This window comes from Melospiza georgiana, chromosome 3 (genome assembly GCF_028018845.1).
Source record: "Melospiza georgiana isolate bMelGeo1 chromosome 3, bMelGeo1.pri, whole genome shotgun sequence".
Classification (NCBI taxonomy): Eukaryota; Metazoa; Chordata; class Aves; order Passeriformes; family Passerellidae; genus Melospiza; species Melospiza georgiana.
Genome location: NC_080432.1, coordinates 826,709 through 837,866, shown reverse-complemented (window position 1 = coordinate 837,866; position 11,158 = coordinate 826,709). Strand labels below are relative to the sequence as shown.

Sequence of the window (11,158 nt, the reverse complement as noted above, 5' to 3'; positions counted from 1 at the left end):
ACCCCTGACTCCCACCCAAGGCAGGCGGTGCAGAACATGGGGTGGAAAAACAAAAAACTTTTCCCAAAAAACACCCAAAGTCCCTCCCCAGCAGGTCCCCACAGCAGACCTCACACCCCCAAGCTGGTCTCCCCACCCCAAGGGGGCTCCACATGGGGATGGGGCAGCCTCAGACCCCCCATAGCCCTTCCCACCATCCTGCCCTGGGAAGCTCTGGGAAATGCAGCAGGAACAGCTCCACCCCAGGCAAACCAGCCCTGAAATTCTGGGGGACTCATCCCACCTCCTCCAGGGCCGGGCTCACTCCCAGCGGAGCCAAAGGGAATTCAAGGGGCCCAGGAAGTCACCAATGCAAGTTTATAAAAGCTTTTATTTGCTCTTGGTACGACCAAGAATGGGACAGTGATCTTTTATACAATTTGATACAGTAAGTGGTACAAAAGAATGTGTTTTAAATAAAAAGCCAGAGTGGAGTAGCAAAAATATTAAAAGATTAAGTAAAAAATTGTCGGCATGGGAATTAATCCAGGACCTTGACGCTGTTTTATTTCCACCGTCCGAGGGCACGAAGCGCGACACGGCCGTGGGGCAGAGCCGAGCTCGGGTTTGGTTTAGCAGGACCGATTTCATGGTTTAACTCTTTGTTTTGGTGACCAAAGGGCAGCGCCGAGCTCCCTCCGGGGGCACGGAGGGGCTGCTGACACCTCCCGCTGCCCTTCTCTACTCCACAGGGCTGGGCTGGGTTCCAAGCAGAGGTTTCACAAGCAGTTAGTCTGGAACGAGCAGGGAGTTGAGATACCAGCAGACATCAAGTTACTGCAAACTCCTCCGACATCATCGTTATTAATAATATTATTATTAATTTTAGGGTTTTTTATCTGTTTCAGCATCGTGCTGCTCCCTCCTCCCGGCCCTGCAGCTGGAGCTTGGACAGGAACAGAAATAGACCCGATAGAAACAGCTCAGTTTTACTGACGGGGAGGGAGGGAGGGAGGGACGAGGGGGCGGCGTTGGCAGCGAGTGGCACCAGCGAGTGGCCTGGGCTCCTCCTGTGCCTGCAGCGGGCACAGCGTCTACAAAGGGGGCACACACAGGGAGCCGAGCCCCTGCAAGCAAATAAAAAGCTCACGTTTAAAACAAGGATTATACAAAAAGAAAAACCACCCTTGATGTAGATTTCGCCATTTTTTTTCCCTTTTTGATCACGTTAGAAAGTGCAGATTTAGCCGGAAGTGGCCGGACTCTGTACACTGAGCCGAGCTCACCAGCCACTCGCCTGGGAAGGGTTTAACACACACGTTGGGGACAAAATGCCAAATACAGAGGGACAGGGGGGGACACCTCGGTGAGGAGCCGCTCCGGACCAGGAGTTCCGTGTTAAAACACCGTCATTTCATTAGAATTCACTCAGCGTTAGCGGCTGCGGCGAGGGCGGAGCGGAGCCAGTGCCGGTGCCAGTGCCGGTGCCAAGGCCGCGGCCGGAGCCAGGCACAGGCGGGGCCCAGGGGCTCGGGGCGGCTGCCGAGTGTCCTCCCCACTGGGACCGGGCTCGGGGCCGGGTTTGGAGCCGGGATTCACCGCCGGGATTCACCGCCGGGATTCACCGCCGGGATTTACCGCCGGGATTCACCGCCGGGATTCACCGCCGGGATTCACCGCCGGGATTCACCGCCGGGATTCACCGCTGGCGATCCACGTGGGGCAGCGGCCGCGCAGGGCGAGCGCTCGGTGCCCAGGGCCGGTGACAGTGGCAGGGCAGGGCCAGCAGGGCCAGTGCCAGCGGCAGGAGCGGCAGGACAGGGCCAGCAGCGCCGGTGCCAGCGGCAGGAGCGATGGAAAGGCCGCCGCTCCATCCCGAGGGAGCTGCCCCGCCGGGATCCGGAGCGGGGCTGGCCCGGCGCGGCCGCTGCGGACACTGGAACGTGGAAAGTTTCCAGGGAGGTAATAAATTAAACTGCCCTCTGGCTGGTTTGTTTCCTTTCCTTTCCTTCTCTTTCCATCCAGTTCCGCTCGGGCTCGGGCCGGCCCCGCAGCCCTCGGGGACAGAAGCTGGGAGCTCGTGTTAATGAACTGCTGTCAGTTTGGGGATCCATGTTATATTCATACACAGAAAGTAGACAACCACATCACCCTCCATAGAAACTAGTGCATGCAAATAACTCTTCCATATGGGGGGAAAGGCCGGGGCTACGCGGGAGGAGGAGGAGGAGGAGGGAACCACTAGTGACGGACAGGCCTAGGGGGGTTAGTAGGAATCTCAACATTTTTACCTCGGAAGCTAAATCAGTGCTTTGTATTAAATTTTTGGCAAACACACTGCGTTGCCATCCTTTCCATTAACACATCACACCATGGAGAAATGCAAATCAAAGCAGCATGCAGGCAAAAAAAAAAAAAAAAAAGAAAGAAAAAAAAGAAAAAAAAGAAAAAGAAATAAAGGAAAGAGCGGCAAAGTGAGAGAAAAAAAATGGCAGCAGGAAGAGTTGGGAACGGCGGGATTGGCAAGAGGAGACACAGCAGGTTACATGGAGTTTGCTTTTGTTTTGCACCACCCTTTGTCCTCGATGCATGACACCAACGTTACAGAAAGCAACCACTACAGAGGTCAGGACTCAATGGCACAGGGGGGATGGGATGTCTCCTGCACATGCTTCCACCAGAAAAGAGAAAAGAAAGTGAAAATAAAAGTTCCTTTTTCCACATAAGGCACAGAACAAAGAAACCCCACTCACGGACTCAAGGCGAAAATGAGTTTTTCCTGGCTCTTGCCTGATGCATCTAGAGAATATGGTGACTCAAGCACATGATCCATGACAGAAAATTCCACTGTTGTACAAAATCAATTGTTAATTCTAACCTTTATTCTTATACAATTTGCAGAAGAGAGTTGAGTATGATTGCTCTGGGGTTTAATGGCAGGAGGGACGGGACTATAATACAACCCAAACGTAGTGGTGAGCTGAGCAGGGACATGGAAATGAAGTCACGGAGATGAATTTCCTATACATGTGTTGAGAAAACTGGAGTAGGCAAAGCTGTCCTAGCCAGAAAACCAAGGGGAGGCAGGAGCTCGTTAAGATGAGGAACAAAACCATTGGTTTCAGGTTAAAAAACGGGCAGAGTGGTTTGTTTTGCAGCGAGAAAAAAGGGGCGGTGGATGGCGATTGGTGAGAGAGGAGAAGGTTCAGCAGCACTTGCTCTTCCAGCCCGTCACCCCACTGCCACTGCTGATATCTACATTTTCACTGTTGGGCTCTTTTACAGGGGTCTGCAAGGAAACAAGTGAACACAGTTAGCTGGCCCTGGAGATCCCCCAGGAAAACACCCAGAGCTGGGGGCTGGCATCACCAGAGAGGGAACTGAGATCAACTCTGCACAAAGAGTCCTCAGAAAGGCAGGAATCCTCCCCCCAGTCCAGCACAAATGTGCAAAACCAATTTAAGGGTTTTTTCTGTTGTTTGGTTTGTTTTAAATAAATCTAAAGCTGGGAAAAAACCCAGTGCTTGAAGTGGGACCACCCCAAAGGCAGCTGGAACTGTTTTAGAGCCAAGGCTGGGTTTGGGGAAGTAAGGAAATCCCAGCCTGCAAACACCACAAGCTGAACTCAGATAATGTGAACTAATGACCTCCAAAACCCAGAGTTTTTATGGATAAACTGGGCTTGTTCCCAGCCTCTGCTCCAGGGACAGCAGCTCCCAAGGAAGGACACACAAGCTCCTCCTTGTCACAGGACAGAACTTGGTGACACCAAAGCCAAAACCCCACTCCAGTGGGTTTGATCCAACACCAACATCTACTTCCAGCTGGCTGGAAAGGAACCCAAACCCTCACCACAACTCACTCTCCACATTCCTTTTTAAACTGTCTTTGTCACAGCCTTGCCAAAGAACCCGCAGGATAATGACAGAGGCCAAAAATGAAGATTTAAGGCCCAAAGGTTGGTATGGTTTGCGGTCTGACCTCCTGCTCACCAAAGGCCAGGGTTTTTCAACCCATTTATCACACAAAGCTTGTCAGAAGCTGTTTAAGAAATGAGTGAGGACTGCAGTGACAACTGGGTGACATTATCCACAGAACTATCACACGGGAGAGGGAGGGAGGAAGGAAGGGCTGAGACAGGCTCAGGATGGGGTTCATTTGTGGAGGAACAGGAACAACAAGGGCCAGGGCTGGCCAACCCATGTGTCTGGAGCTCCACAGAGTTCCCATGAGCTGCTCCTAGGCAGGAATGTTCCAGCACAGGGGTCTGTGTGTGCACTGAGCCCTTGGCCAGGGGAGAACATCCCACAGAAATGGTCCCAGAAATGGTTTCTGTGTGCACTGAGCCCTTGGCCAGGGGAGAACATCCCACAGAAATGGTCCCAGAAATGGTTTCTGTGTGCACTGAGCCCTTGGCCAGGGGAGTACATCCCACAGAAATGATCCCAGAGTTACACAGGGATCCAGCCCAGCTCAGTCCTGGAACACCTCAGTGGCACCTGCAGGAAGCTGATGGATTTTGAATTCCTGACAGAGGTCAGGGCCATAGAAACAGCAGCTCTGGGCACACAGGGAGCTGCTACAGGGCATGGACACAACCCAGGGTGGCAGCAGGGCCAGGGCAGTGCCCATGCCCTGTGCTGGCACTGCTGGGGCATCTCCAGTGCTGGGGGCAGCTCTGGGTCCCTCCTGACAGGAGAGACCTGGAGGGGCTGGAGCGTGTCCAGGGAAGGGAACGGAGCTGGGAAGGGAATGGAGCTGGGAAGGGAATGGAGCCCCAGGAGGGGCTGAGGGAGCTGGGAAGGGAATGGAGCCCCAGGAGGGGCTGAGGGAGCTGGGAAGGGAATGGAGCCCCAGGAGGGGCTGAGGGAGCTGGGAAGGGAATGGAGCCCCAGGAGAGGCTGAGGGAGCTGGGAAGGGGCTCAGCCTGGAGAAAAGGAGGCTCAGGAGGGACCTTGTGGCTCTGCACAAGTCCCTGACAGGAGGGGACAGCCAGGGAACAGGGACAGGACAAGGGGAAATGGCCTCAGGCTGGGCCAGGAGGGTTTAGATTGGATACAGGGAACAATTTCTTGCTGGGAAAGCTGGCCATCCCTGGAGGGATTTAAAAGCCCTGTGGATGTGGCACTTGGGGACATGGATCAGTGGTGGCTCTGGCAGTGCTGGGGGATGATTTGACTTGGTGCTCTCAGCTTTTCCAGTCTCATTGATTCCATGGTTCATTGGTTCACTGCACCACACAGGAAGAGGAGCCAACCCCCAGATGAAGTGGGGCAATGGAACCCCCAAGGAAACGCCACAGCTGGGAGTGGCAGAGCTCATTCCTGCCCCACCCTCCACACCTGAACTCCTCCCAACAGCCCCTCAAGAGCTGTCAGTGCACAGACACAGTGGCAGGAAAGGAGAATTGTCTCCATGAGCTGTCAGTACACAGACACAGTGGCAGGAAAGGAGAATTCTCTCCATGGGCTGTCAGTGCACTGACAGACACAGACAGGAAAGGACAATTCTCTCCACACCAATGGGAACATTTAACTCCAGCACAGGCACAACAACCATGAGTGTAAGGCCCAAACAAACAGGAATTTCAGTTCTTGGCTCTGATGGATGTTACTCCCTATAGGCAGGCCCCCTACAACAACAAAACATCAGACAAGCTACAGAAGTTCAGCCCTGCTCCTTCAGGGACTGCTTTGCCTCAGCACAGCAAAGTCAAAGTGCAACAACACAGGTGAAGATCACAACAGGAGAGCTAGAAATTCAGGATATTTGTTCCCAAGGAATGCTGTGAGCACCTACCTTTCGAAGAATGTCTTCTGCTAATGTGAGGAATGCCTTCTCAATGTTTATATTTGCTTTTGCACTAGTTTCAAAAAACCTAATACCGTGCTCCCTGGCAATCTGCAGCAAACAGAGAGAGGGAGGTTAGAGAGGCTGAGCATGTTCCAGTGGTGCCACCACCACTTTGGGGTCAGCAGCTTCTATAAAGGAGGGAATACTGGGCTGGACATGAAGCCAGGGGTGCTACTGGGCTGTGCCAGCTCTGGGGTGGCAGCAGGGCCAGGGCAGTGCCCGTCCCCTGTGCTGGCACTGCTGGGGCACCTCCAGTGCTGGGGGCAGCTCTGGGCCCCTCCTGACAGGACAGACCTGGAGGGGCTGGAGCGTGTCCAGGGAAGAGAATGGAGCTGGGAAGGGAATGGAGCCCCAGGAGGGGCTGAGGGAGCTGGGAAGGGAATGGAGCCCCAGGAGAGGCTGAGGGAGCTGGGAAGGGAATGGAGCCCCAGGAGAGGCTGAGGGAGCTGGGAAGGGAATGGAGCCCCAGGAGGGGCTGAGGGAGCTGGGAAGGGGCTCAGCCTGGAGAAAAGGAGGCTCAGGGGGGACCTTGTGGCTCTGCACAAGTCCCTGACAGGAGGGGACAGCCAGGGAACAGGGACAGGACAAGGGGAAATGGCCTCAGGCTGGGCCAGGGCAGGCTCAGGGTGGACACCAGGAGGAATTTCTGCATGGAAAGGGTGCTCAGGCCTTGGCAGGGGCTGCCCAGGGAGGTTTGGAGTGCCCATCCCTGCAGGTGGCACCTGGATGTGGCACTCAGTGCTCTGGGCTGGGGACAAGGTGGGCATTGGGCACAGGTTGGACTCAATGTCTGTGAGCTCTTTCCCAACCTCAGGGATTCTGTGTCTCCCCTCCAACTGGCACCAGCAGCACCAGCCAGGTGAGGTGGCTCAGAAGATTCAGAATGTCACAATTCAAAACAATTAAAATCTACTAAATAATCCCCAGTGTGTGTATGGGCCTACGAGGACAGACACCACACACTGTGACACTGTGAGGAACGTCAGGGATGTCTGGGAATTTTGAGTTATCAAAAGAAGCAGAAACTGCAGCTGAGCTCACCCCATTCATGGCACTTTCTGAGCAAACATTCCCAGGATTCACATCCATCAGCTCCTGCATTCATTCCCTGGCACACCCCACTGGGGCATCCCAACCCCCTGGCGCAGGCAGAAGTCTTGGCAGTGATTTGCTGACTTGGATAAAGAAGTTTTTGTTTGCTACTCACCTGTTCACCTTTTGCTTTAGGGACAACTCTTTTATCTTCCATGTCACACTTGTTTCCTAACAGCATCCTCTCCACATCCTCGTTGGCATGCTGGAAGGACACAGGGACAGGGTTACAGGGTCACACATGTCCCCCTCACACCCTAAATACCTGCTTCTCTTTGGTGTGGCCAGGCCACCACCTGCACCTGCAATCTGGGCACCTTTACAGCTGCCCACAACGGAGCTCCATGCACTGCAGTGGCAGAGGAACAATTAATTGTTAATTAACCCCAGCTTCCTAATGACTTCCTAGCACTGGTTAATAGTTTTTTCCTCTCCACTTTGTCTCTGCACAATGTGAGGGATGAGCCAGGGGAGAAAAAGGGATTGGGGAGGAAAACAGGGGCAGGACCCAAAGAGAGAAATGAGAGAAGGGAAGCAGAAACCAGAGTGGGGCAGGGTCTCCAAAGGGACAGGAGGGGAGGGGTTGGTGTTCCCTCATGGTGTGGGGCAGGAGGATGCAGTGCCAGCCTGGCAGGGATGAGGAATCCCAGATCCAGCCCAGATCCATTCCCTGCAGCACAGGCCTCTCTGGAGAGGGAATATGGATCATTTCTCATCAGTCCTGGGGAGCTGGGGAGGTCCTGCCCACCTGCAGGTTGGCCAGTGTGCTGCCAGGCTCCAAGAATTACTGAAGGAGGATCCAGGAACTGCAGGAGCTGGGGAAGGTCCTGGAGCAGATCACCTGGGCTGTGATCACACTCTGCACGTGCAGGACAAGCAGGGGATCAGGCCCAGCCAGTCTGGCTTTGTGACAGGTCCTGCTTGACCACCCTGATCTCCTTTTGTGACAGTGTGACCTTAATGGAGGAGGGAAAGGCTGTGGGTGCATCTGCCTGGGCTTTGCTGAAGCCTTTGGCACCTTCTCCCGTGGCACTGTCCTGGACAAACTGGCTGGTCCTGCCTTGGATGGGTGCATCCTGCCTGGATAAAGCTGGGCATGGAGGCACATCCAGCTGGGCACAGGCACCAGGGGGCTCAGGGCTGGCTCAGTGCTGCCCAACACCTTCAGGGCATGGAGGGCACCAGCCTGGCTCAGCTCAGAAACAGCCCCAGGGATGTGGAGCTGCTGGGGGCTCTGCAGAGGGACCAGGACAGCCTGGATCCATGGGCTGAGGGACAACAGGGGTGAGGGACAACACGGGTGAGGGACAACACGGGTGAGGGACAACGGGTGAGGGACAAACTGTTTTATCGTTTTCATGTGAGTTTTTTTGACTTAATGACCAATCACAGCCAGCTGTGTCAGGACTCTGGAGAGAGTCATGAGTTTTTCATTAGTATCTTTTAACCTTCTGTAAGTATCCTTTCTCTATTCTTTAGTATAGTTTAGTATAGCATTCTTCAATATAATATAATATCATTAAATAATAAATTAGCCCTCTAAGAACATAGAGTCAGATTCATCATTTTTTCCTCTTCCGATGGGGAACCCTGAAAACGCCACACACAGGAGATCAGGTTTGGGATGTCTGGCTCAGGTTTGGCTCATGTCTGGCCCCAGTTTGGCGTGTCTGGCTCAGGTTTGGCTCATGTTTGGCTCATGTTTGGGGATGCCTGGCTCAGGTTTGGCTCATGTCTGGCTCCCATTTGGGATGTCTGGCTCCCATTTGGGATGTCTGGCTCAGTTGTCAATGTTTGGCTCAGGTTTGGGGATGCCTGGCTCACGTCTGGGGTGTCTGGCTCAGGTTTGGGATGTCTGGCCCCGGTTTGGGGATGCCTCGCTCACATCTGGGGTGCCTGGCTCACGTTTGGGATGTCTGGCCCCGGTTTGGGGATGCCTCGCTCACATCTGGGGTGCCTGGCTCACGTTTGGGATGTCTGGCCCCGGTTTGGGGATGCCTCGCTCACATCTGGGGTGTCTGGCTCAGGTTTAGGGATGTCTGGCTCATAGGTGGCTCAGGTTTGGGATGTCTGGCTCAGGTTTGGGGATGTCTGGCTCAGGTTTAGGGATGTCTGGCTCATGGCTGGCTCAGGTTTGGGGATGCCTGGCTCACATTTGGGGTGTCTGGCTCAGGTTTGGCTCACATCTGGCTCAGGTTTGGAGACGTCTGGCCCCGGTTTGGGGATGCTTGGCTCACATTTGGGTGTCTGGCTCAGGTTTAGGGATGTCTGGCTCAGGTTTGGCTCAGGTTTGGGGATGCCTGGCTCACATTTGGGGTGTCTGGCTCAGGTTTGGGGATGCCTGGCTCACGTTTGGGATGTCTGGCTCAGGTTTGGGGATGTCTGGCTCATGTGTGGCTCAGGTTTGGGGATGCCTGGCTCACATCTGGGGTGTCTGGCTCAGGTTTAGGGATGTCTGGCTCACGTTTGGGATGTCTGGCCCCGGTTTGGGGATGCCTGGCTCACATCTGGGGTGTCTGGCTCAGGTTTGGGGATGCCTGGCTCACATCTGGGTGTCTGGCCCTGGTTTGGGGTGCCTGGCTCACATCTGGGGTGTCTGGCTCAGGTTTAGGGGTGTCTGGCTCACATTTTGGTGTCTGGCTCAGGTTTGGGGATGCCTGGCTCACATCTGGGGTGTCTGGCCCCGGTTTGGGGATGCCTGGCTCACATCTGGGGTGTCTGGCTCAGGTTTGGGATGTCTGGCTCATGTGTGGCTCAGGTTTGGGAGGTCTAGCTCACATCTGGGGTGTCTGGCTCAGGTTTGGGGATGCCTGGCTCACATCTGGGGTGTCTGGCTCACGTTTGGAGATGTCTGGCCCCGGTTTGGGGATGCCTGGCTCACGTCTGGGGTGCCTGGCTCAGGTTTAAGCGTCAGGCCCAGCGTGGCACCCACCTCGTCGATGTTCCTGAGCCACTTGCTGATGTTCTCGAAGCTCTTGGCGTTGGTGATGTCGTACACCAGCATGATGCCCATGGCCCCCCGGTAGTAGGAGGTGGTGATGGTGTGGAAGCGCTCCTGCCCCGCCGTGTCCCTGCGGAGACACCACAGCTCGGCACCGACACCCACAAGCCGCGTCTTTTATGGAAAATAATTCTAGTTTTTCATAGTTTTATTTTTTCATTGTAATTTTTAATGTTTTTATTTTAAAAAATTAATTTTCAAAATTTTTATTTACGTGGTTTTCATAAATTAAACTATTTATACACTTTTAATAATTTTTAAATTGTTATTTACATTGTTTTAATATAATTTAAAATATTTTAATTTACATAGCTTCAATTTTTATAAATTTTATTTACATAGTTCTAATACAATAAAATATATCAATAATTTTATTATATTTTAAAAATTTTTATTTACATCGTTTTAATATTATTTTAAATTTTTATTTATCTAGTTTTACTATAGATTTTAAAATTTTTATTTACACAGTTGTAATAAAAAAATATAATTTTTATTTACACAGTTTAATTTACATAGCTTTAAGATAATTTTAAATAATTTTTAAGATTTTTATTTACATGGTTTAATAATTTTTTAAAAATTTTATTTACATTTTTCAATATAATTTTTAAAATTCTTATTTACAGTTCTAATATAATTTTAAAAAATTTACATTCTTCTAATATAATTTTAAAAAATTTACATTCTTTTAATATAATTTTAAAAACATTTACATAGTTTAAAGATAATGTTTAAAAAATATTTTTTAAATTTTTATTTACATGCTTTTAATAAATATTTATAATTTTTATTTACATACTTTTAATATAAGTTTTTATTTACATAGTTGTAATATGATTTTAAAAAATTATTTATGTAGTTGTAATAAAATTTTTTACAATTTTTTAACGTAGTTTTAATATAATTTATAAAATGTTTATTTACATAGTTTTATTATAATTTTAAACATTTTTATTTACATAGGTTTAAGGTAATTTTTAAAAATAATTTTAAAATTTTTATTAACATAGTTCTAATAAATTTTTAAAAAATTATTTCATAGTTTTAATATAATTTAAAAAAATTATTTACACAGTTGTAATGTAATTTTAAACTTTTTATTTACATAGCTTTAATATAATCTTTTAAATTTTATTTACAGTTTTAATAAATTTTAAATTTTTTTCTTTACGTGGTTTTAATAAATTTCAAACAATTTATTTATAGTTTTAATTTCTAAAATTGTTATTT

General features: G+C 50.4%; 1 protein-coding gene across 1 annotated transcript in view; it reads right to left on the bottom strand.

Annotated features, from left to right (window-relative positions):
- Positions 1–350: 350 nt before the first annotated feature.
- The window catches only part of RAB10 (RAB10, member RAS oncogene family), a 49,073-nt gene continuing 38,265 nt past the window's right edge, over positions 351–11,158 (bottom strand). The window contains exons 3-6 of the mRNA XM_058021730.1: positions 9,857–9,995; positions 7,040–7,129; positions 5,779–5,880; positions 351–3,268 (exon numbers count right to left, since the gene is read on the bottom strand). Of these exons, the coding sequence (XP_057877713.1) occupies positions 3,185–3,268; positions 5,779–5,880; positions 7,040–7,129; positions 9,857–9,995 (415 nt within the window). The 3' untranslated portion in view covers positions 351–3,184. The remainder of the gene's footprint in view (positions 3,269–5,778; positions 5,881–7,039; positions 7,130–9,856; positions 9,996–11,158) is intronic.